General features: G+C 53.1%; 1 protein-coding gene across 1 annotated transcript in view; it reads right to left on the bottom strand.

The window, feature by feature from the left end:
• Positions 1–251: 251 nt before the first annotated feature.
• SHB (SH2 domain containing adaptor protein B) overlaps positions 252–26,640 on the bottom strand; it is a 136,014-nt gene continuing 109,625 nt past the window's right edge. The window contains exons 5-6 of the mRNA XM_059141317.1: positions 25,110–25,229; positions 252–1,114 (exon numbers count right to left, since the gene is read on the bottom strand). Of these exons, the coding sequence (XP_058997300.1) occupies positions 931–1,114; positions 25,110–25,229 (304 nt within the window). The 3' untranslated portion in view covers positions 252–930. The remainder of the gene's footprint in view (positions 1,115–25,109; positions 25,230–26,640) is intronic.

Below are 26,640 nucleotides of genomic sequence, written 5' to 3'. Positions count from 1 at the left end.
GGCTACTGCTGCTGGAGGCTGAATGCGGGGCCCGGCTGCACCTTCCTGGAGGCTGGCTCTCAGGGGGCAAAGAAAACCCCCCTGCTCCACTGACTGCCTTGGCCCTGAGCTGAGGGCTCTGCCTCCCTCCCTCCCCAGGACCTGTCATATCACACGTGCCAGAGACATACCTTGCTCTGGGGATGAAACCAGCACTGCCCCCCTCGGACACCCTGTGGTGTATTAAAAAAAAAAAAAAAAGGCTAAGAATATATATTAAATGACTATTTTATTTACACACCCTATTCATAAATAATTGAAAGATCTTTGTGACTGCACAATGATTCCTTGAAGATCCCCTAAAGATTATACTGAAGTGACTAAAAGTGGATTAGTGGGTTACTCACATCTGTGTGTGACCACGTTCTCTCAGGTATGGGCTCACACTCACTCACACATACACACACACACACACACACACCAGAGGGGAGGCGGGACTCCCAGGCTCTTGTGGGCTCTCAGAGCACCCGCATTTGTCTCCCAGCACCAGCGGGCCCGGTGGGAAACTGGGCCCCCTCCCACAGGTGTGAATTTGTGACAGCTGGAGAACAAAGAGCGGCAACCCAGGGAGCTCCTGCCCCGCCCCTCGCCCCTCTGGAGCTGCTCTCCTTTGTTCATCCTGGAAGGCATCTCTTTGGATTTGCAAATATTTTAATTCACAGAAACTCAAGGAGGGGGTGGGGGTGGGGGCTGGGGTGGCGCGCTGGCTGTCCTGCTGTCTTTATCCAGGCTTTCTCCAGCCCCCACGAGTGGCAACAGCATTCTAGAGACATGCAGTGGTGTGCTAGTACCATACACACGACAAACTGGACGTGGCCGGCGACAGTGGCCGGGGGCCTCTGGCTCCTCCAAGTCTGGGCCCTGTCACAGAGCAGCGTGGGGCTGGTCCGCTCAGAGGGTCCGCACAGCCACCGGGTAGAGGAGGGACAAGTGCTCGGCCCCTTTGATTGGCAGCTTTCTGGTGGTATAGTAGTGGATGACTTCCGGGACACTGTCGAACGGGGGGCTGTTCTGACCCAGAACGTACTTCTCTTTGGTTTTGGCCAGTTTCATGTGCATAAAGCCCTGGTTGCTCCTGCGAACAAAACACGGAGGTTATTGGGATCTGCAGAGTGACCAAGGTCGAACAGCCATGCTACCCAGGGCCAAATGAAATGTAGCTGCCTCTTAGACTAGGAACCCCTTTGCCCAGCACAGACTAGGAACCAGCAACAGAAACTGCTGGAGAGTCTTCTGGGCCTCACGAGCTTTGGAGGCTCCTTCAGGAAAACAAACCCCTGGTCTTGGCTCCTCTTCCTGTTGCTGATGCAGTATTAAGCCTCGCATGGCAGGCACAGTATAAGTCTAAGTCTCCAGCTCCCTAACAAGTACGCGGGACAGGTCATTGCCAACCCCCCACCCCGTTTACAGATGAGGAAACAGCGTGGCAGGAATGACAGGAGAGCTGTTTCCCAAAAATTGATGCTCCCCTTTCCATAGTACTCTACTGTCACTAGGAAGGGGTGGCCCAGCCAGGGACTATATTTCCCATTCTCCCTTGCATCCACTGCAAACATGTGACTAGCTTTAGCCAATGGAATGTCATGAGGACACGTGTTCTTCCCCCCCAGCTCTGCCCCTATGCAGGCACTCTCTTCTCTGCACTTCTTCCCTCTGTTGAATGAACTCTGCCTCTTCCTCCAAGGCCCAGCCCAAGTGTTTCCTCTGCCAGGAAGTCTTCCAGGCGCCTACAAGTAGAGCTCCTTTCTTCCTCTGACTGCATTGAGTATACTCATGCCTCCATTAGCACTTGCTTTGTTGAACTGCAATTACTTATCTTCTCAATTACTGCAAGTTCCACAGAGCAGGGCCCAGTCCGTACCCACCAGGCATGGCACCTGCTGAAAAGGGCAGTGTGTGGGTCCCTCGGAGATCAGAGCACAGCCCCACGCCCTGTGCCCCATGCAGCCTGCCAGCTACATCAACACGCTGTGGGGGGCATAGCTCTTGGATGGCAATGGCCACACTGCTTCTACCTGGCACTCACAGACCCCTCCCACCTCCCACCAGGGTCTCTGGCCACATTAGATCATGCACTTTGCCTTTGCCTGAGCCACCTTTTCCCTGCCCACTCAGCTCCAAGCCTGACCTTTTATGATGTTGCTGCCACACATGCAGATGCTTGGGTTTCCAAAGGACAGTCCAATTTACCTCATGTTTGTCACTTGGTGAAAGAGCTACTAGGGCTTGGACCTCCTGCTGCCTTCTCTAGACCCTGTCCCTTGGCACTGAGAACTTGTGACCAGCCCTGGGGGCCAGGCTTCCGGGACACCAAGGCCCAGCCGCCGGCGATGCCGAGCTCCATGTGGACACAAGTCTGCAAGCTCCTCAGCTCCAGCCCTCTTGCTCTGGCAGCTCCCACAGGGGCAGTGGAGGGCTCACACACATCGCTTCCAGTCGGGACTGGGCTCCCCGCGCGCACCAGCGGCTGCTCTATTAACGTGTCAATTTGGACTCCAGGACCATTTTCAAATGGCAGAGCAAATGCTTCATGAAGGGCGGGCACTGAGCAATACATCTGCTCATAATAACGTATTTAGAAATGTCACCCTCAGCTTAAAGGAAATCGTTCGGAGAGCAATTATGTTTCAAGAGAGAATAATTCCTGTAAAGAACTAAAATTTAAATCAAGATTTTTTAAGGCTGACAATGTTCTAATTACAGAGCCTGTGGCAAGTTCTGCTCCTCAGTGAAGGGTCATTTCATTGGAGAATTGCCTCCGACGCCTCTGAGAAGCAGGAGGCGCGCTTGCTTCAGCTGCTAGGAAGGAAACGGTGTGCATTCCATGAAAAATGTACAACCCCAGTTAAGTGGAGACTAGCCACCCACCACGCTGGAGAGATCACAGAGCAGGGTGGGCGTGGGGCCTGGGACCGTCATGCCTCTCTGTGCGAGTGGGTCGAGAGGGGCGATGTCTTGGGTGCCAGACTGCTGGGCCTCAAAGACTGTCCCAGGTCTACAGCGGGGATGCAAAGTGCAGGCTGTGTAAGATGGGATCGCAGCAGCTCGTTGTGGGCAACAGGCGCCTGGAGTTGCAGGCGGAGTGGATTTCATTTTTAAGGAGGTTAAGGGAAGTTACTCCTATGGTTTAATGGGACGTTTTTACAGCGGTAGTTCTTAAAACAGGCAGCAAGGGAAGTGAGCGGGGAAGGTGAGAACAGCTGACAGAGCCAGAGGCAGAAGAATTGGAAGCTGCTCTGTTCCCAGACCACCAGCTCCGCTGGAGGAATGGCCACCAGGTGATTGAAAACCTCCCCGCCAACAGACATGGACTGGGAAGGGCAGCTGTCAGCACTTCCCTCAAGTGCCTCCAGCACTCAGATTTCATTACACACAGGTTTAGGATTCTGAACTAACAAAGTTTGGGGACCGTGGCAGAGGACTTGGGCCCTATGACCTCCCCACAGTCCCTGGCATGACCACTGCCTGGCACAGGGATAGGGCCCATGAGCTGGTTCTCCCGTGAGGGGCCCCCTGGAGGAGTGGCCCTGCCCGCTGGGCTCAGACACTGAACACCCCATGGTTCGCTGGACCCGAGGTGGTTCTTTGGGGGTGCTTGGCTCTGTCCCTGCGTCCACGACCTCTGTGAGGCAGGGAGGCTAACTGGATGACCTCTGAGGCTGCTTTCAGGCCTAAGGTCCTGGATTCCACATGTATAAGCTTAAGCTGTTGCGCACTCTGTGACGGTGTCCTGCAGGAAGACACCTGGGGGCAGCCACATGCCCCATTCCAGGGCTGCCCACTGCCCTGTAGTCTCATGGGGCACTGGCCTGAATGGTCATCACGGTCAATGTTTCCTGAGCATTTCCTGGGATCCAGGCTATATGCTGAGCCCCGAGGCTCAGACAGAAGGTGGCGAACCCAGTGTCACCCAGGAGTCAGCAGCGGTGCTGCTCCCCTCCTTGCTGGGCCTTTCCCAGGGTCCATGCTCCTGACCTCAGTATCATCAGCTCTGAAAAGGAAGCGTACTTAGCCCTCAACACTCCATGTGAGGTCAGGCAGGGTGGTAGGGGAGACACCTGAGACCTTGCACAAGTAACTCCTTGACTCTGGCCTCAGTCCCCAGGTGCTTGCTCCACAGGGCTGATGGTGGGCCACAGACAGCACAGGGCTGGCCCGGAAAGGTCACCCCAAGCACTGGGAATGGCCCATCCTGACCGGTGAAGCTCCCAACTATGTAAACAGGGTGGTGACCCATCCCATGGCGTTGGCAGGCCCTGAAAGACGAGCAGGCTTGGTTTTTGAGACAATCTGTCAAACTCCGACTCACGAAAAGGTCAGGTAGAACCCTGTCAACACACACCGAGAGATGGGCTGTGATGATACATCCTGATTGGACGAGTGAGATGTTACCTAACAACCACTAAAAAGATTTAAAAACAGCTGCGAAGGGATGGCTTGAATGACTCCTGACTCAACACAGAAGATGTTTCACATGAGAAGAGAAAAAAAAAATCAAGAATTTTTAGGGAGAACACAGTGTGCATCAGACGCCCAGTATGCCCGGGGATACTGTGGCCACTCTGGACAGAGCTTCTGAAGCTCGAAGCCACCTGAGGACCCTCTCCTCTCACCCTCTTGGGGAACCTGGGAGGAAACTGAGGCTGGAGAGAGCAATGCTCCGGCCCAAGGCACACAGCAAGGTGGGCTGTAGCTGCAGCCAAAACCTAGAGCCCTTGCATCCAGGATCTCGAGGGCCAGGTCCTGGGCCAGGCTGCCTCCCCATCACCCCTTTTGGGGGGGGCACTGGTCCCCAGGGAGTTCAGACAGGCTGCTGCCGCCTGCCAGACTCCTGTGTCCGTCCTGCCTCCTTTGATAGGACATCTTCTGAGAGCAAAGTCACAATTAGGGGTGTCTCCAGTGGCTGACCTGTCTAATGAGTCATGTATGGCTGGCGGAGGCTGGGGGTGCTGGGGCTGTCACTGCGTTTAGTTCGTTCATTAACATCACAAAAAGCACCTCCTCATCACCAGGATTATCAAACGTGCCTGGTGAGCCGGGCCTAATAACAGGCCCCACCTCGTCTCATAATCACGGGCTTTAATAAAACATCACTCAGCCCGCAGCTGCCGGCCCGAGCAGGGTACAAGGCCTCACCTCTCGCTTTTAGACCTAATTGCTTGATGCATATTTCATGAAGGATTCTGAGTAATCGTTATGTTAAATCACTTCTTTTCATGATGAAATGACTTAAAAATACTTGCATATAATATTTATGCAGGAAAAGGCAAGGAAATTGCCTTTTGGGACTAGTGTGTAGGACCTGTTACAGGAATCCACACCCAGAGAAGATCTTTGGTTCCCCTCTACTGAAGGGTGGGTGGGTAGGGAACTGCTCCCTTGACGGAGATGCCCCAGAATACTGTCCCTTGGCTCAGAGCTGACCATGGCAAAGGACACTGCACAAGGAACGCCACCCGTGCCTCTCACACGCCCGGTGTATGCCAGGCAAGGAGCTGAGCTGGTGCTACAGGTTAGTTCACGGAAGCCCACGGCAACACTGCTAAGTTGGTGTCACTACCACTGTTTATAGATAGGAAGACTGAAGCCTGGTGGGTCGGAGGGTCGTTGTGTGCCAAGTTCCACAGGACGGGGTGGGGCTGAGGTTTCCCTAGGGCTGTCCAACTCTAAAGTCTATGTTCTCTTCTTAGCCTGAGGTGAGTGTTCCGGGATCTGAAGCTACCACTGCCTCCCCTTCCCCTGCTCCGCCACCAAAGCAGATGGATCCAGGTGTCTAGGTGGGCCTTCGGTCTCCTTCTGCCTTGAGACATGGGCTCCCTGTGGCTCTGCGAGCTCCTGAGCTTAAGAATCTCATCTGCTCGTTGTGATGTTTCTCAGTAGGTCAAGCCTTACTTCCCTCCCGGCCCTCAGTACCTGCCTGGCCCACAGCTGAGTATGTGGTCCATCTGTCCATTATCCATCCATCCATCCGCTATCTAGTGAGGGTCTGTCCTGAGCCAGCAACGAGGATCCACCTATCTTTCCCTGATGGCTGTTCCGCTCTGTCCCTCAGGGTGGCCCAGCTAGGGTGGAAGCCACCGCCCCCAAGGCCAGACACAGTAGCTGCTCTGTCTGGACAGCACTGGTCCTGGGGCAGCCAGTGAGGACCAGCTGAGCGAGCATACTAGGGGGCAGAGCCATACCTATGAGCAGTGTGTAGCCACTCCAAAGAGAACATGCTGTGAGAGCCCTGGGCCAGGGGTAGAGCAATACACAGAACTCAGGTGCCAAGGGCCCTCAGGGGACAGGAACCTGGCTGCCATCTCCTGAGGGGCCTACTATGTGCAGGCTGGCATCCACAGATACTGGGACCTTCCAGCAAAGGGCCAGGGACACAGAAATGCACGATAATGTTAGTGGTCACCCCGGTCCACAAATGGACCAACCTCTGGCTTCAGAAAGATGCTGCAAGGGCTGGCATTACCCACAAGACGCCCACGGCACAGATGAGAAGACGGCTGGAGGACAGTGAGAGGACATGAGGGTGTATGTACCGAGCCAGAGGACAGGAGGCTCCCTCCAGGGGACACCGTCTAGGAGTCAAGGGAGCTGGGGGCGGGGGCTTACAAGGTCACCTGGCAAACACCTGCGTACGGCCCACCGCCTTCCAAAGTAGCCTTCACTGCAATAAGCCTCAGACGCACGTGCCAAGTTATGGCAAACAAGCGTTTAAATGTAAACGCTGCTGAGCACAATGAGACTTGATTTACAACCAAATAATTAGACTTTCAATAAATGCATCAGCAGTGATTAGCCTTCCTGGGCCACCTGGGCATTTCTCAAGCACTAAGTAGGCGGCCCAGGGTGAGGGCCTCCAGTAAATCATGACAAACAGCCATCTCCAGGCAGAAGGAGAGGTGGCGGAGGCCTCTCCCAGCAAACATGGGGAGGCATTAAGGTTTGCCTTGTGCCACACAAAGCAGCAGGTAGGCCAAAATGAATGCATTTGGGGTGATTTTTTCAGGAGAAGACTAACAAAGTTTTAGGCGGGAGGACTTTAAGAATTAAGGATGACAAGAGAGTGAGCCTCCCGTTACTGGAGGTGTGAAAGCAGGAGGGTAATGATGCCTGGGCGTCAGGCCGGGTGACTTTTGCAGTTCCCTTGTCCGGTATTCCCAGCGGTTCTCAGGCTCCACCAAGCATACATGAAAACTTCAAGAAGGGCGGAGGCAGGGGTGGGAAGGGGCAAGACAGTCTAGCGTGTTTTGTTTGGTTTCCCCTTTTACTTCTAATTGAGGACTCTCCTAGGAATGTGAACACCTTTTTGTGTTTAGCACAGGTTCGGATGGCGGTGGGGGCCGGACTGAATTCAAACTCTGATCCCACTGATGTCATTGGCCAAGCAAATCCCTTCTCCCTGAGTCTCAGTGTCCCCATTTGGGAAAGGTGGAGGAAGGCTCTCCAGCACTCAAGCCAGTGAAGGACACCCCCCAGGTGGGTGGGGACCACCCCAGCAGCAGCCAGGAGAACCAAGGCAAGGCAGGGTGGCTAGCCTCAATGCAGGAAGACAAACCAGCAGACCCCTGGGTATAGTGGATCCCCAGGCTTAGGGAAGACACCATGACGACAGCAGTCCCAACACCTGTGCCCACAGATGGAGAGAACGCATTTGTCCCCGAGTGGTCTCCATCTGCTGCGACAAGTCATTCCCAGACCACACTCTCCTTGGAGCAGTGCTTCTCCACTGAGGTGAGCTTATCCCTTCTGGCGGATAATTCGGCGATGCCTGGAAACTCAGGGGCTGCCGGCATCTTGGTGGAAACCCGGGGCACTGCTCAAGAACCTAGGGCGCACAGGATGGCCCCTACAACAAAGACTAATCCAGCCCCCAATTCCAGCAGCACGGAGGTTAAAGCTGACATGTACTACTGTCCAGTGCCTAAAAATCTGCACCTGTGAAATGGGAGTATGTAACGGTAGTTATGAGGGTAAGTGAGAACGTCCTTGGGAACGAAGTGTGAATGCCTGATAAAGCTTAGATCGTCTGGCTTCGTATCTGAGGGCTTGACACGCAACACAGAGCTGGCCGAACAGCTTGGCTACTAAGAGGTCCAGGCTGTTTCCAAGGCCCAACCTCTGCCCCCACCACCCCCACAGCCAGCAGGTCGGGGGGCCGTGCCAGCCTGAAGGAAGCTCCAGAACAGGGACCAGAACAGGGAGCTGTGGGGGTGAGCCCCAGTGGCTGTGGAGAGGACTCAGAGAGGCACAAGGGAAGCAGGACAGCTCCCAAAGGAACCACCGCCTATGGATTCAGGGTCCCCCAGACCTGGGTCTGAGTCCCTGTCCTGCCATGTTGAGCTGTGGCTCTCTTGGCCTCAGTTTTCCTCACCTGTAGAATGGAGCTCCCACCTCTCCCAGGGCTGTCTGACGTCTGAGCTAGGCAGTTCGTGAGCTAGTCTGGCAGGTGCTGAGGCTCGGGTTTCTGACACAGCTTTGTTTCCAACCGCTCTGCTGGAGTCTGCATACAAGTTACTGCCCATCTGGTTCATCTTGCTGGCTCCATGCGGTCTGGGCCGAGCAGTGAACGTGTCTTCCCGTCTGTCTGGTCTATCATTCATAGCCGTGTTGGCAGCCCAGAAGCCATGGATGGCCAGGCAGAGTCCGGGCTGCCGGACCACCTCCTCCAACTGGGCAGCCCACCCGGCTAGGGTAGAAGGCCTAGGTTCCAGCCCTGGCTCTGTCCCTGGGTGACACTGGGGAGGGTGTGTACTTCCCTGACATCAGTTTCCCTGTGGGGCACCTGGGTGGCTCAGTTGGTTAAGCCACTGCGTTTGGCTCAGGTCATGATCCCAGAGTCCAGGGATCGAGTCCCACATCAGCTTCAAGCTCCATGGGGAATCTGCCTCTCCCTCTGACCTTCTCCCTCTCATGCTCTTTCTCTCTCTCAAATAAATACAATCTTAAAAAAAAAAAAAATCAAGTGGCATTTCATGGCCCTCTCAAAAGCATGTTGTTACCACAGGGGTCCACATGAAAACAATAGGAAAGAAGAGGAAAGAAGTTTCTGTGCTTAAAAAATACTGGTCAGGGGTGCCTGGGTGGCTCAGTCGGTTAAGCGTCTGCCTTTGGCTCAGGTCATGATCTGGGGTCCTGGGACTGAGTCCCACTTCTGGGCTGCCTGCTTAGCAGGGAGTCTGCTTTACCCTCCCTCCCTGCCCCTCCCCCCACTTGTGCTCTCTAGCTCTCTCAAATAAATAAAATCTTAAAAAAAAAAATTGGTCATACATGATGTATGGTATTTATTAAGTACCTATGATGTGTACTTCTCTGCATTCACTATTTCTGAGCAGACCAGATATCCAGCACAGGCTTCTAAGACTGTGCCCTCAGTTCACAGATGACTTAGGAGGCCCAGAGAGGGGTGGAGGTTTGCTCTAAGTCCCCAGTGAATCAGGGGCTGGAATCCCCCCACACCCACCCCCATGTCATCAGGTGTAGGGGCTGCTTGGGCACCAGCGGTAGCCTTGTCAGCAGGGATGGGGGATGACAAAGTGGAGAGTGAGGATGGCGGAGGGGTGCAGAGCGGAGGGAAGCAGCAATCTTCCACACCCCGAATCTCATGCTTCTCCAATCATGGGGCCAGTGCCTACTATCCTCCCAGCCCACTCCTGTGCTGGTGGGGGCTTCCCTTGCTCACTGACAGAGGGCATCAATTAGCAGAGCAAGGAGAGGACTTCCCCACAGAGCACCTGATCCAACTTATAGTTTTGCTTCAAAAAAGGGGGAAAAAAAAGGTAAAGAAAGAAAATCCAGAGGGGTTTTTAAAAACTACAAGTTAAAACAGATCCATTTGCCAGTGACCGTGCCCCTAACCTGAGGGTAGTTTTCTCCTCTCTGGAATTTCAAAGGCACACAGTTGCTGCAAGCCACCCAAACACCCTGGCCAAGGGCCTTTGCAAATCGTATCAATGACAGTTCTTCTCCTGTGGAAAAACTCCCCAACAGTCCTGGGAATCTGGGCCTCAGTTTCTTTATCTGTGAAATGGGAGTAGTTTTCAATGTGCTCTGAAGACCACTGAAAGCAAGTGAAAAGAGCTCTGTACCAAACATTAGGAACCTGGTCCCAACTCCAGCTTCTGCCCTCTTGAGCCTCAGTTTCCCCATCTCTATAATGAAGGGACAGGACTGGAGGACCCCCAAGGTCCCACAAACCGGTAAAGCTTTGAAGCCTGGCACACAGGAGATGTTCATACCATATGATGAAGAAGGAATGACTATGTGGATATTAAACAAAAGGACTCACCTACTTACAGAAGTGCCAGAGCGCCAGGGCTGGAAGAGGACCGCGTGTTTCTTTAAACCTGCCTCAGAATGCCCACATCACAGTCCTCAAGACTTGTTAAACTTGAGGCTCCTTGGGTCTCTTTGGAACCAGATCTTTTATTTTTTTAAAGATTTATTTTTTTATTTAGATGGGGGAGGGGCAGAAGGAGAGAATCTTTCAAGCGCACTTTCCACTGAGCATGGAGCCCAACATGGGGCTCGATCCCACGACCAAGAGATCATGACTTGATCTCTTGTCATGATCATGACTTGATCTCAAAGGTCAGACGCTTGACCCAATGAGACATCCAGGTGTCCCTAGAACGAAATCTGCTTTTAATTTGCTCTCTAAGAGATTCTGATGCACATCCAGGTTTCAGCACCCCCATTCTATTTCTATCCCGTGATGGAAATACCTTTGTAATACTCACATTTAGTGTCCAGCTTGTATCTCTTACCCTCAGCCCTGGGGAGATTACTTCCTACTGAGACAATCCCTTCCACGTTTTGATGGCTCTGACCATGGGAAATTCTTTCTTGGACTTAGAGCAGCTCAGTGACCATAGCCTTAGCTGCGAGCTCTGGTTCCTGTGTCCACAGTCATGCCTTCCATCCCAGGAAGGCCCCTCAGAGACCAGAAGATTGAAGAAGCAGAAGCAGACCCGGGGCTCCAGTTGTCCTCACAGGGCAGCATCTCCTGTCCTTTCCCATCCTGGTCTCACCTGCTGTTCACAATCTCTCATGCACTAGTGTCCTGCAACTGGGCATTGTCTCTTGTGGGTCTGTCCAGCTTCGCCCTCAGCCCTGTTGTCTGCATATGACCCCATCATCAATGTGGACACACCAGGTCGTTGCTAAACCCCTTTCCCGTGTCTGTTGATCTCCTAAGGCCACCTCCTCCCCAGGTCCAAAGGACAGGATCTGACCAACGTGCAAGTGTTATCAGGTGAAGATAACATTCACTTCCTGACCAAAACCAAAAGGAACACCAGGTCCAAGAACATTAAAAAGCAAAAGATCACTGGCTTTGGCTACATTCAGAAGGTTTGCAAATGCAATTTTGAAAGGTCAGTCAGCCCTCAGTAATCTGGGCTCTGGAGGGCAAGTCCTCTTGTGCTGGGCATTCATTCTGGCAGCTTCTTGACAACCTCTGTCCACAGGGTGGAGAATTTTCTCAAAATTAAATCTCCGGCTCTTTGCTCCCTAATGAAATTGATTTCTGCCTTGATACACAACAAAGCTTTCATTTTATTATTTGGCTAGGATTTGACCACATTAATTACAGTTTTTTTCAGCATGGCTGCAAGTAATTGGGTTTCAAAAAGTTACTTACTATATGGAACTGATTGGTTTTTAAAAAGCACAACTCCTATAAGAGTAAAATAGTCAACCCTAGTTTCTTCATAGAATACTTTTTTGGTTAAGATTGGAACCATTAAAGACAGAAAAGGTATTTTTCTGGCCCGAAAATATGAAGTCCAAGTGGGATTATGCTAACATTAGAAGACTGTGGGTCTGAAATCTGGGTGTGCTCAGATCACTGGATCTCATTCATTTGCTGCCTCACTGGTCTTATCTTCACTGTGTCAGAACTCACCCCACCCCCGCATTTTTAATCAGTGTTACTGGTATAATTCTGCCTGCCTCAGAGGACACTCGGCAAGGGCCTGTTCTAATCAATTTCTCCTACGTATCTGGGCCTGCAAAGAGCCTGCTGGGCGCTGTGTAAATGCACGGCTCTCTTGGATGCTACGTCCAGCTTGGGTGGGGTAGGCACTTTTAGGGTCAATTGGACATGATGGCACATGGCCTGCCCTTGGGAAAGCGGGAGATCAAAAAAATGAAAAACCAGGTATGTAGGGTACTGTCATAGTCATAGGTAAGTCACACAGTCACTGAGCCCTTTTCCTTGATGGCGAAGTGGGGATGCTGGGACAAGCCAGAGAGAGCTGACGGACTTCTGAGTTTATAAGGCATGTCTCTGTCACCTGGGCTGGGGTTGGAGGGCCCAGGGGCTCCTATGGTAGGGACAACTGAAAACGCTAGTTGGGACCAGAGGAAGAAAGGATAGTGCAGAGACCTCTCCTCCAATCCCAAACCCAGTTAACCATCCTTCTACCTTGCTGTTACTTCTCTCTCTCTCTCTTTCTCTTTTTTTTTTTTTTGGAGAGATATAGAGGGAACACAAGCAGGGGGAGTGGGAGATGGAGAAGCAGGCTCTCTGCTAAGCAGGGAGTCCGATTTGGGGCTTGATCCCAGGACTCTGGGATCATGACCTGAGCCAAAGACAAACCCACGCAGGTGCCCCTTGCTGTTACTTCTCAATAAATTATCATCTTCCACAGCTCTGATCCAATGCCAGCTTCTCTAGGAAGGCTTCCCAGATGCCGCTGGTCAAACTTAACTTTCTTCCTCCTTCACCTATTCTCTGCCACATCTCCTTATATCATACCTACCTGTTTGTTCCCTTGTCCAGACTACCATCTGAGAGTCTCATGGGCCTCCGTCACCCTGCCCAGTTAAAGGCCTGGCACACAGTGCGATCATAGCGGTGACAGCCACACTGCTGATCTGTTTGTTGGCCCTGCCCTCAAAGTCCGATGAGAAGGTGGCAGGCTGGTTCCCATGCTGCCTGGAACCATGAGCAGTGTGTGGATATTCAAAAAGAAAATAGGGAGGAAAAAAAAAGTTCCAATTAAAGCATTTCTAATAAGCTGGCTTTGCCAAACCAATTGTTTCTGATATTTCTCCTGGGTGAAGTAATCATATATATATATATATATATATATATAAAGAACAAGACACTAAAAGTGGCAGAAATCAGCCCTGGCTGGAAACGAGAAGGCGGCTGCTCACTAGGGAAGCCGTCTAGGAAAAGGTCTGAGGCACCAAGAACAGGAGTGGGGAGGCATCCACCTCAGCAAAGTGGAAATACGTGTGTGCGTGTGACACTAGGCGCACACACACTCACAAACAGCAATCATTTTTACAGTTTTAGCATTTGAACCGTGGGAGCAAAGACAAGAGCTATAAAATCTGACACCTGATTTTATAAATCTGCCTCAAATACCAAGAACGCTGATGCAGAAAATGGGAGAAGAAACTACAGCGGCGCCATGGGCCTCAGACGTGACAGTGCCTGGGCTCTGCCAGCGACCTGTCACGGGATACCAGGGGTGTCTTTTTCCCTTTCTGGGTCTGGTTCTCCCATCCCCAAGCCAGGGTCTTGACCCAGATGACTCAAGACCCTTCTGATTTTTTTAAGGGTCTGAAGGTCTAGGGAATAGCCAGCCACACTGCCTCTTGGAATTTTATGGTACAAAGCTATCTGTTTTAAGCCAGGCCAAATGCCTCTAGGTGGGGGCTAATCATATTTCCTCCAGCGGTCCTGACCTAGCTAGAAGCAAATTAAGACCACAGCCCTGTCCTGGGGCAAGCACAGAAACTCTGCAAACAAACCCACCTGCAGCAGCACAGCCTTCCTTCCTCCCACTGTGAAGCCACCTGCTGGATGACCCTCGTACAGGGGGAAGTGGTGGGATTCAGGCCCCGTCCTCTGCCTGCCCCTCTCTGACCCCACTGCATCCTTCTCTGTGCTGCTGCCCCTTGCTGATGGCAGAGCCGAGATCTGTGTCTGTCACCATGGCCAGTCCCTGCAGCACCCATATGCCCTCCCCAAGTCCCCAACCAAGCCTTTCCCAGATGGCTTTTGCAAAAATATTATTAAACAAGTCATATTAACAAGATGTTAGAAATGTGATTAGAAAGAAATGTTTTTCTCATTTGGAGAGACCACCCAGTCCTCAGAGGGGAAGCTGTCCTGGGGCATGAGAGGTTTCCTGGCGACGGACGGGCAGTTGGAATGCCTCCCCTGGAGGGCGAGCCACACAGGCAGATTTATGTGGGCTGATAGGAGATAATTAAAAACCAGCTGGAAATGTAATCGGGGTGGCTCAGAGGCTCAAGGGACCATGGAGCTCTCAGGGGAGCAAAAAATGCATGCGTGGCTAGGCAGGGACACCCAGTCTGTCAGCGGGCTTCCTTGGCACCAGCAGGCCAGGGGGTGTGCTGGAGAATGGGTTGGCTTTGTGATGTAGATGCCTGTCATCTCTGATCTCTCGGCAGCAGTGGAAAAAGGTCAGCTGACTTAGGGAAAGCGTGTTTTCCCGGGTCTTTCTGAAACTGACCATTCCAAGTCCATGCTGCAGCTGGCGATATCACTGCTCAGAAATCCAGATGGGGTTCTGACTCCTCCCTCCTCACCCTCATCAGTTCCACCACGCCATGTGCTCCCCGCCCCCACCCCACTGCCCTAGTCCTTTACTGCAGCACTCCCAGCAGCCAGCCTGCACCCCTGATCCCTTCCAGACACACCCATGGTTGGACAGGGCTTCTGAAAACCTCTCTTGCCAGCTACAGACGCCACTGTTGTCCCTTGTGAGCTGCCCTCAACTTCCCTCTCTGCCAGCAAATCCCCCAGATGCCCCCAGCTTCTCTGCTGCTTGAGCGGACCCAGAGAAGAAAGTGGATTCTGCCATTGGGTCACATATCTTGACATTGTCACTTCAGAGCCAGAAAACTACCCTCCAATATTTTTAGATTCCCACAGCTGAGGGAAGGAGCCTCTGGCCAGTCTACACATTGCCCTGGGGAAGATACCAGGCAGTGCCTGGCAATGGGTTTGTGGCCCAGGTCCTGCTCAGAAACTTTGGTGATGGTCCTGGGGCCCAGCTGGAGTGGAAGGGTTGGGGGCGTTTCTGCTCAGAGAAACAAAGGCATTCCCCAAAGGGCAGAAAGAGGGCACTGGAATGCATGAAAGCCTAGCTCTTCCTTCACTCACTCAGCACTGAGGCTCACTGTTGTCAGTTCATCCCCTGCAAGAAGCGTTTGAGGAGTCTCTGTTAGGAGCAAGAGCCCCTAACTGTGGCATGTCCTTTAAATCTTCTAGAAGGAGAAACCACACTGCACGCTAATTGAGCAGAAAGTTCATTTTCCCTCCATCAGCCCGGAAAAGAAGTGGAATCCTCCACGTAGTGAAAGCAAACACACAGACCTCCTCCAACTCCAGCCCTGTCCCTGCTGCCCCTGCCTCAGCCTGACTCAGATGCTGCCAGAAAATAGGGCCTGGCTGGGAAGCCAGGAGGTGGGCAACTCCTTCCCCTCTCTGGGCTCCAGCTGCTCCACCTGTACAGGGCATCAGGCCTAGTGATTTAAAAGATCTTCTTGGGGCACCTGGGTGGTTCAGTCAGTTGAGTATCTGACTCTTGATTTTGGCTCGTGGCCTTGGGGTCAAGAGATTGTGAGATCAGCCCTCGTGGACCTGCAAGTTCAGCTCGGGGGGGTGGGGGGGTGAGTCTGCTTGGGATTTGGCCCTGCCGCCCCACAGTCAAAAATAAATAAATAAATCTAAGTTAAAAAGAAAATCTCTGTTCCCTAAATCCCAGGGTTTCTGCTTGGTGTACTCAGTGTATCAGAACTGCTGTCCTGGCTTGCCACAAAAATGCCTCCCCATGAGAAAATGAGGAAATGCTCATTGAGATGCTCATCCTCTTCAGCTAGGAGAGCAGAGAGGTTAAGTGACTTACCCAAGGTCACACAGCCAGGCTTTGACTCTAGCTCTGTGTGATTTGAAGTCTCAGTCACAGCAATGCAGGGTTTTGAGTTGCTGCCTGCATAAAGTCCCACCTTAATAAAGGGGAATGGATATGGGTGTAGACAGAGACTTCTAGGCCAGACCCAGATAACACACAAGCTTTGAACCACACTGAGCTCTTTCCTCAACAACCTATAGCTCTCCAAAGTCTATAACAGAGACCGTGAGTTACCACTCACTCACTCACTGAGCACTTAAACTACATGCTAGGCACATGCTAAGCATCTCACGCATACTATCTTTTCATTACTGTAACTGTAAAACCCGTTTTACAGATGAGGAAACTGAGGCTCAGATATGTTAAGCCCCTTATGCCCAAGACCACCTTGCTATTAAGAGGCAGAGCTGGTGGGGTACCTGGGTGCCTCAGTCGGTTAAGCGTCTGACCCCTGATCTCAGCTCATGTCTTAATCTCAGGGTCATGAGTTCAAGCCCCCTGCTGGGTTCTGCACTGGGTATGGGGCTTGCTGAAAAAAAGAAAGAAAAGAAAAAAGAAAAGTAAAGAAAAGAAAAGGAAAGAAAGAAGAAGAGGAGGCAGAGCTGGTGTTTAAGAGCCTGTGTCGGGGCTCCTGGGTGGCTCAGTTGGTTAAGAGCCTGTGTCTTCTGCTGCACAAAGCTGCCTCTCGTGGGGGCAGGAGAGGATGCTGGTGATAGGATGTATTACTAACTGTGGACTGAAAAGTGGGAAGCTTTTTCTCCTGGGCTGCTGTTTTCCCAGCATGGGTAGGGCCTTACCCTGCTTACCTACACGCAGGGCCTGAATCTTCCTTGGACCATGTCAAAGACCCCCTCAGCACCTCCTGGGGTCCCTGTCTGCCTGACCACCTCTTTCTTCTGTAGGCCCCTCCTCCTCCAGCCCTCACACCCACCTGGCAGTTCGGAGAGTACGGAGTCAGAGGGACCCTCTCATTACAGCTAGGCAGTCCTCTGGGTGCACAACCCTGCTTTCCTTTAGGCCTTGCCCTCAGGGGTATGGCTGGGAAAAGGGCCACTGCTGGAGGGACTGTTCTGGGGCCCGCCCTTGGGAGCAGGCAGTTACTCTGCAGTATTTGGAGCCTCAATGTTGATCCAACAAGGGGGTGCGTCCATGGTAGAGGGAAGTGAAGTCCAAGGAGGGAGCAGCCTTTCCTCACCCCCCACCCCCTCCTCACCCTGCAAACCTTTATTATTTCTTGCTCCTGGCTGTCAGCAGCAGCAAACTAAGATTAATCACTTGCCTGCCTGCCCAGACCCAGACATGCCTACTGTTTGAAAACTCTCTCCTTTACTGTATAAATCAATGAAGGGAAAGAAGAAGTAAAACAACTCTACCAGTAACGCGCCCCCAGCACCCCTGGAATGCAACCCATCTGCTCCTCAGGGCCGGGCTACATCCACCACCCACCGCTGGAGCCCCAGGAAGCGTTTGTCGGCGGAGACTGGCTGTCCTGGCAGGAAGCGCAGACCTGCAGCTTCGAGCAGGAACCAGATGGGTGTCCCTAAGCAATCAGAGCAGGAGGCATTTTCTTGATAAATGGTCCTGCTGCTGCCTCCTCCCCTGCTTGGAGGAGGAGATGGGGCCCTGGTCTTCCCACCATCCTTGGAACGTAGGGGAAAGGCACCTCACCCTAACTGTGTGAAGCCCGTAACCTGGGAGCAAATGGACTACTCGAACCACAGACCTTCACTCTGTGGATGCGGGAGGCAGACAACTGCCCAAGAACCCAGGAGCAGATACAGCCAGGTCTCGCCCCCAGGGCTTCTGACCTGGCAGTCCAGCGCTCTGTCCAGTCTGCTGTCTCCAGTGTCTAAAAGTTCTGGGAAACCTGCATTACACTCAGCACCTATCTGCTGGGGGCCATGCGTCCGGCCAACCTGCGGAGCCACATTACTTCTTACAATGGCTTTATGAGAGTGGCCTCCACAGTTTTCCAGGCAGTGATCAGGAAAGTAAAGTCACTGTGCCTAGCAAGGTAAAAGATGGAGCCAGGATTCAAACTCAGGTCATCTCTGACTGCAGAGCCCATGTTCTTCCCTTCACAGCTTAAACGGGGCTGCCCTGCATCCCCCCTGATGCCTGCCCACAGACTGCCTGCCTCCTAGGCTCTTGGACTGTGCTAGCTTGAGTGGCATGTTTGTGGGCATGTGGAAGGAAAGGGGAGCTTGGGAGGGCCGAGGGAGGCAGAAGCGGTGGTTTTCCCTTGATAATACTCATGGTGCACCCTGGTTCACTAAAGGTTCTAGAATATACCTCTGAGGACATGACTGCACCTTGCTCAAAACCTTCAGGGAGCCCTGCGACCTCAGAGGAGAGGGCCTCCATTCCTCAGCCTGGAGACTAGGGCCATGTCTTTCTTCAGCTCCTGCGGAAGTGTTATTTGTTGTTCTTGCACAAGTCTGCCCTGTCTAGAAGTTGACCTGCTCACCCTCCAAACACCCCGTCTTCAGGTGCTTTGCCTCTTTCACAACCCCGAGACCTTTCTGTCTTGGGTAACCCTTCAGCAGTTCCGCAAATGTATGAGTATATGGGCTCCGGTGTACATATCCTCTTCCCTCGGACTGTGAACTCCTGGAGGGCTGGAATCCAGGACAGAAAGGGTACTTAATGGGGCAGAACTTGTTGGGTGAAGGTGGGGGAGGTGGGGAAGGCTCCTGAATGACCAAGACTGAGCTGCAACCTGAGGGAAATAGGCCAGACCCCAGAAGCATCTCCTGAGGTCAGAATCTGGGCCACATCTGCAAAGGTGCTGTGCAGTCTGCCTTTGGGGATTTGAAAGCTGAAGGACCCTTTGTGAGGGTTTCTTGGGGCCATGTCTCCCACAGGGGTTGGGGTTCTCACTGCCTAAAGAAAGCTAGGCCTGGGCTCTTGTCAAAGGAGTATGGGCATCCCTGCAAGGACTTCCCCCAACCCTTGTGGGGGTGGTGAGAGAATGGGGGACAGGGACCCAGTGGGAGAGGGAGAGAGAGAATCTTAAGCAGGCTCCACGCCGAGCATGGAGTCTGATGCGGGGCTTGATCTCCTGGTCCTGAGATCATGACCTAAGCTAAAATTAGGAATTGGACACTTAGGGGTGCCTGGGAGGCTCAGTGGGTTAAGCCTCTGTCTTCAGCTCAGGTCATGATCCCAGGATCCTGGGATCGAGTCCCACATCGGGCTCTCTTCTCGGCAGGGAGCCTGCTTCCCCCCTTCTCTCTCTGCCTACTTGTGATCTCTGTCTGTCAAATAAATAAATAAATCTTAAAAAAAAAAAAAAAAAAGAATTAGACACTTAACCCACTGAGCCACCTGGGCGTGGCCCGTCCCCCTGCCCTGCTTGAGGCCTTTAATTACCACTCAGTCTGCCCGCTCCCAGGGATGGGCCCAAAGCAGGCTCAGCCTGCCCTGCATCTGGGGAGGGGAGCCCTGGCACTCACCCTGCCTCCCTGCCCCCACTAGCTACAAACCCTTGTCTTTGAAGTCCTATTTTCCTCATCTTGTCCAGATTCCTTTGCAAAAACTCATCAAACTGGAACTTGCAAAAAGTCATTCGTCGTCCAAAGTGCCTGAAGAACCCTTTTAATGAGATTTTTCAAGACTTTTCCTCCCTTTCCCCACTGCCTGCCTTTCCAGACAGGAAGCTGTTAGAGGGTAGTCTTTTCGTGCCAATATCTAAAGGCTCAACCCCTTGCTTCCCTGAGGCTGGAGTGAGTGTTCTGAAAGCCAACATGTCTGTCAGCAGCTGGAGAGGGAGCCCAGTCAGGCTGGAGAAGGGGAAAGTGGGGGAGCTCTGTAGGGAGAAGGGGATAAGGGCAGTGTTCCAAAGCAGCTAGGCAGGGTCTCTGTAAGACCCCTCTGTAGGTGGAGGTGTCCACCAGGGAGGGGATCTAGAGGCAGGGGCTGGGGAGTGCAGGCACCATCTTGGATTGCCATGAGGGTAGAGAGCGTCTGGTGGCAGATGGCTAGTGGTTTAGGCCTGTCCCCCCACAGTGGGGAGCAGTCACCATCTCCTGTCAGTGTGGTCAACTGCCGACTGGGTAGCCCAAGGCCAATCACCAATCCCCTCCGGGCCTTTAGTCTCCCCATCCGTGAGGCAAAGGCTGGATTAGATGGGTCTATAAGGTCACTTCCAGATGACCTCTGACCCGGTGTAATAAGGAGTGTTTGGGAGGGGTGGGAAGAGACCAGGCTGGGAGTCCGTGACCTCCACTCGCCTCGGAAGTTCATTCAGCTGCCTTCACCCTACAATGAAAAGGAGGACTATGCTTTCTTCTGTCTTAGCCAGCTGGCAGGGCTGTCCTGGGCCAGACACATTGGCCTTCTCAAGTGTAAGGTGCTTCAGATATGCAGGGAGACAGGGTCAGGAAGTGGGGCTTAAGCACAAAGGCAGGTCCCTCAGAGTGGATGCTGCACTTTCGTGGCTCTAGCATCAAAAACTGAGCCTCAACTCCTTTGTGAGGCACAAGACCCGCCAATGGCTCTTCTGTATTCCAAGGGCTTTGCCTGGGCTGTTCCGTCCAGCTGAGATCCCCCCAGCCATCCCTGCCTGAGACCAGTTACCCTTTCTTTAAGGCTCAAATGCACCAGCAGCTTCACCTAACCCTCCGTGTCGGGGACTGCCCACCCCTGAGCCAGCTCTGAGTCCCCCAGGCCCTCCCTGCAGACCTGTGTGTAACAAGAACAGGCCGAACACGCCAGGCTGTGAGCGCCTGCGGTCTGAGCTGAGTGGTTCTCGTTTCAGCTGCAGATGCTGCCCTGCCCAGTGCCTGGAACGGCAGGCTCTGAGAACTATCTGCTGTGAGGACAGAAGAGGTGGAGGGCCGTGCTCTGAGGCCAGGTTCCCCCAAATCCTCTCTCCACCCTGGAACATGCTCACAGCAAGACCCAAGTGTCACATGAAAACATAGCTGGAATTCCGGCGTCAATCTGTACTATGCTTGCGACAGCTCCGTGTACAGACATTGCCAGTCCTACCCTGCCCCCAGCACACAGGCCTTGGGGATCTGAGAGATGTCACACCTTCCCCTGGTGGCTGGCAAAGCTGGCACTTGATCCAAGCAGCTGCGATGTTCAGTACTGGGGCCATTCCCTTTGTGGTCGAGGTGACTAATGCCAGGTTATCACCCCCTGGCTGCCACCTGGACTGCTCATTGTGAACTGGGGACACTCTGGGAAGCCAGCTCACCTCCCTCTAACAGGCCGCCCTGCCCAGCCACAGGATGGCCTAGCCCACTTCCTCAATTCCAGGCTTCTTTAAGGGACATCTGACCACATGAGACGACTCATCTGGCCTTTGGGATCTCACAGCTCTAGACAAAACATGCAAAACTAAACCTCCAACACCCAAGGGCGCAGAGCAGTCATCCCAATGCAGGCCTGGTGGCAGATGTTCTTATCCACGGTTCTGGCCCAGGCTGCTGGCCCTGCCCTCAGTCTCTTCCACCTCCTCTCCGGCTTGGGAGGTGCAGGAGATCTGGCAAGAGTGCTCCACAGACAGAGGAAGGCTGAGTCCAAGGACAGGGGAAATCCAGGGAGGCAGAGACACCCTGCTGTCAGAGGCGGAGGCATCCTTAGCAGCCACCAAATTCCCAAGGAAATGGCCTTTAATGAAACCAGGGCGGCAACCTGGGAAATGGGACTAATATTAAGACGACGTCTACACTGCACTGGTCAGGCTAGAGGTGTTCTCCTCTGGAAGAGGTGCACCGTCCCCCTCAGTGTGCAGAAAAGGCTTCGAGAAGTGCCATGACTGCCAAGACCATAAGGTCACGGAGTGGGGACATATACTTAGTGACACAGGCTGAATCAGAGGCCCTGCCAATACCCTATCTTTTTTTTTTTTTTTTTTTTTTAAGATTTTATTTATTTATTTGACAGAGAGAGATCACAAGTAGGCAGAGAGGCAGGCAGAGAGAGAGAGAGGTTCAGGAAGCAGACTCCCTGCCAAGCAGAGAGCCTGATGTGGGACTCGATCCTAGGACCCTGAGATCACGACCTGAGCCGAAGGTAGAGGCTCAACCCACTGAGCCACCCAGGCGCCAACCCCATCATTTTAAAATTAAAATGTGCCAGGGCTCCTGGGTGCCTCAGTCAGCTGAGCAGCTGACTTTTGATTTCAGTTCAGGATCATGGAACTGAGCCCCACATCAGGCTCCATGCTCAGTTGGGGGGTGGGAATCTGCTTGAGATTCTCTCTCTGCCTCTTCCTCTGCCCCTCGCCCTGCTCATGGAGTCTCTCACTCTCTCGCTCTTTCACTAAATAAATAAATCCCTAACCCATTCACAGAGTTAACTGCTATTCACAACTTGATGTATAGTCTTCAAAAATCCTTTTCTGCGTCTGTACATGGAGATGCTTGAGTATAAAACAACACTCATACACCTGTTTTTATTTCATAAGTATCTGTTCTCATTTATGGTGGCTACACTTTCATTTATTTCTCTTAAGTTTTATATATATTTTTATTTAAAATCTCTTCAAAATTGCCTATTGTTTTTAGTTCCTTTGTCTCCAGAAAGGAGGAACTAATTCTCCCATGGGAAAGGTACTCTCTCTGAACCAGGAGATAAAAGGGCATTCTATCACAGGGCCCCCAAACAGGCCCAGGGACTCCCTTCTCTTCAGGATTTCTCTAGGATTCTTCCCAAATGGCCTGCTGGCCCCTTACTTTGCACACATCCCTGATCCCCGGACTCCAAGCCCGTTCCTGTAGAAACAGACTCAAATTGCCGTCTCTCCCTGAAGAGTAGTCCTACTACCCCTACTGCCCAGGGAATGGTGCGCACCTGGGATGAAAAGGAATCGTACTCTCAGAGCTGTGCCGGAAATCCTCTCCTACAGACCCATCTCAGAGATGGATTTTCGGCCTGTTTGCATCAGAGGGCACGCTTCACAGACACGCGGGCATGGATCCCACAGGTATCGTGGCATGGCTGCTTCTGCAACTGCCTTGAGAGTTCCTTCTATGGTCCCATGCTGCTGCCTCAACAGTGACACATTCTGGGTACTCAGGAGGCCACTGTTCCCTTGCAGACAGAACTGTGTCGGGGTAACCACAGAGCCCCAGTGTCCAGCCGGGCCTGCCCTGATGGGACCTGGGCCCTCACGGAGGATCGCCGGGCTGGGTATGGGGTGCTCCATCCCTCCTTCCTTGGTGCACCCTTCCTTGGTGGTCATTTTGGGCACACTCCTCTAAGCAGGCCCTAGACAACAGGATTCTAGGAGGAAAGAGAGCCACAGAGGAACTCCTAGAGTGCCAGCATGAGAGGGCCCCACTGAGGAAGCCCAGGGGGTGGGCAGGCTGCCTCGGTCAGCATGGAAGGGCAGAGACGTGGGAATCCTGTCTCTGATGTCATCTGCTTCCTCTACTCCTCCCAGCCCCGGACAGCACACTGCACCTTGAGGTGGGAAGTCGAAGCTCTGGAGAACCGCTCCAGAGCACCTGGGTTGCTAGGTTACTGTGCACAGGGAGGGAGGAGGCGGGGCTGCCCGGAGCAGTGAGCTGCAAGCCCCTGAGAACCCGCTGTCTCTGGCAGCATGGCCCGAGGTGTGCATCTGTCCCCTACTGCCCCTCTCACCCCCATCCATGACTGGCCTCTAACTTTGCTCTCTTCCAGCCCAGCCTCCCAGCCCAGCTGTAGTTCAGTACTGAATTCTTCCAGGCTGAGATAAACAAACCGACTCTTCAAGCCAATGGGTCTGTGAACATCCAAGTACAGGTGCTGCTTGTCCTGAGTGCCCCCGCCCCCCCCAGCTGGTTAGAAGTCCCCTCCGTGTTCTCCCTGCCAAGGGCCATCCAGCCCCTGTTGTACATCCCCAGCAATGAGACACTCACTACCTCCTGAGGCGGCTTCGGACAGATCTAATTCTTCATCAGTTCTGACTGTTAGAAACCTTTTGTTCTCACTGAGCTGGAATCTGCACACCTGTAACTCCTATCTGGGGACCCTCAAGCACATCTGCTCCTTCTGCCCTGATCATCCTGGAGCGATCTGTGGTTCCCACCATGTCTCCACACATCCTCTGCTCTCCAGGCAGATGTCTAGTGCCTGTTTGCTGCCCATGCACTGTGTCTGCCATGGTCCCTCTCGGGGCCAAGCCCAGTGGACATGGTGGGTCCAGTCCTGAGCGGAGAGTGCAGGCCAATCTATCCCTCCTTGGCTGCACTGCTGCTACTGTCTACACAGCTGGCAGCCACATCCCTGCAGGCCCTTTCTCTATCACGTCATCTCTAAGAATGGTGAGCAGAAAGGAGAGGAAGCCAGGCAGAGGGTTTCACTGCTTCTGCTGGTCTGTGCCAGCTAAAGGGCCACGGTTCTTCAACCCCAGTCTGTCACTAACTCTTGTGTCCTTGGGAAACCTCTCCTCTCTCTAGGCCTCCATTTTCCTATCTGTAAAATGGGTTTTAGACCATCTGTTGGTTCCCATTTGGTATCAGCACAGAATGAGGAAGTGCTCAAGCAAAAAACCTCTCTCTTATTTCAGGGCTGCCTATCAACAGTGATGCTTCATGGGTTAGAAAGACCCCACAGTTTACAAGGCTGCCACAGATGACAACACCAGCAGGATTCTTCCTGGCTTTTCCCAGTGCTTCTCAAAACCTCTGTGACCCACATAAAAATCAGACCTGTCTGAAGAGCAGCCTGGAACCCATGGAGAAGGTTATTCCCACAGTGGCAGCAGGGTGCTGGGGACAGTCAAGCATTTGGTTCTGAATCCTGGTGCTGTCCCTTGGGCCTGCCAATCCCTCTTATAAGCCTCAGTTTCCTTGCCTGCAAAATGGGGACAATATGTTCCTCATCAAAGGACTGTTGGGAGGTCTGAGAGAGGACTGAGGTATGCACAGAGCTTCACTCGTGTCCTGTCTCACAGCAGATACAGAAGCTATTCTTGGGTATTTCGTATTAAATCTTAGGAAAATGAAAATGCCCCATCTCTTCTGGGGCAGAGAACATTAAAAATTCCTCTGTCTCCCAGGAGAATAAGATCAAATTGAAAAACTGAGGCTTGAAATAACTCACGCTGGCACATTTCTGCGGCAGGGGGTGGGGGTGGGGGACACACTGTGGTGAGTCTTGCTGCCACAGACACGAGGACTGGGCAATGCTTCACTGGAGGCTGCCGACGAGGGCTGAGAGGGTGAATGAGGCTGTACTTACTTCAGGGAGAGGGAATAGTCATGCTTGCTTGTCTGGCTGTTCCGGACAAGGTAGCTGCACTCCTTGCAGAGCCGCAGAAGGTTCTCGGCGTCGCCTCTGCTGATGGCTCCGTGATACCAGCTGGGGAGAAGGGAGAGGGTCAGAACCCAGCATGGACCTGACCCCCACGGCCAATACCCTTGCGAACTCCTCCTCAGAGAGGCTCAGCCCCCTCGGAGGGCAGCTGGCATGTCCCAGCCGCCTCATCACGAGGCAGGGGCACGTGTGTGCGTGTATTCAGAATTCAGCACAGAATTATGTGTCTGCTGCACATGCACTCCTGGGGAGAGAACAGGGAACGGACCTGTGGCCACCTTCCTCACGGCATTTACCTACTACAGGTGCTATGGGAGGTGCTATAGGGGGGACGGAGCAGGGCTGTGTGGTTTGGAGCTCGGGGCAGGGGCTGCTATTTTAAGCAGTAGCCAGGGAAGCCTTCCGGAGACAGTGACGTTTCAGTGTGGGCCTGAAGGAGGTGAGGGAGGAAGCCACGAAGGAAGGAAGCTGGAAAGAGCGGTTCTGGCACAGGGAGGGGCAGCAAAGGCCAGAGGCAGGAGTGAGTGCCTGATGTGCTTGGGAACCAGCAAGGCAGCCCGCACGGCTGCAGTGGGTCCAAGGGGAGGGGTGAGCCAGGAGGCCAGAGGGCAGGGCCAGGGCAGGGTGCCTTGTGCACAAGGAGAGGACCCTGGTTTTCTCCATCTAAGTGACACAGAGGCCATCAGAGGGTGCTGACAGGAGGGACACGTGTTGCCTCTCTGTGACATCTATGGGACAAGTGGGCGGTGCTCATCACTCAGGAAAGCAGGCAGCTGGGTGGGGGGTGGCCAACCAGTGCTTCTGGCAAGCAAATTTGGCATCGGCTAGGCCCTTGGGAAGCCCGGAATCACCACATCCAGGTACCACGCGGTCAGTGGGAGAATCAGAAGGGAGGGATGCCACGGCAGACAACCTAAGAGAGGCCCCTGGCTACAGGACAAAAGAGGAACGCTGATCTTCCAGATTGGGAGAGCTGAAGGTAGAACTGCGGAGGAAGACTGAAGATCACGAGACGCGAGTCAGAATGCATTTTTGTTTACCTTATAGTGTGGGCAGCGGGACAGTGGTGATAGGTGATACAGGGCCAGGAAGAGAACCACAGGTGCTAGATGGCTACAGAGCCGCAGACGACATCCCCCCACCCCCACGCTTGCCAACTGGGCAGTCAGGGGCGAGCAGCAGAACCCGATTGCATCTCAGGTCTCTATCCAGTTAAGGTCACCCCCCCCCCCGCCCCATTTTAGGGTGTGAGACTTAAATGGGACGATGCATAGAAGGGTTTATGTAGAGCCCGGGATGGGTGAGTTTCAACAAATGGCAGCTCTGAGCATCACCAGAAGTAGAAGGAGAGTGAATTCTGCATGGCCGTGGGCAACCCCCCCAACTATCATTATTTGGGCTGCTGCCCACCCGTAGTCTACATTTCAAATTTCCAGGTATAAGCAGGGATGCTGCT

This window comes from Mustela lutreola, chromosome 12 (genome assembly GCF_030435805.1).
Source record: "Mustela lutreola isolate mMusLut2 chromosome 12, mMusLut2.pri, whole genome shotgun sequence".
Taxonomy (NCBI): Eukaryota; Metazoa; Chordata; class Mammalia; order Carnivora; family Mustelidae; genus Mustela; species Mustela lutreola.
This window is presented reverse-complemented; position numbering and strand designations above follow the sequence as displayed.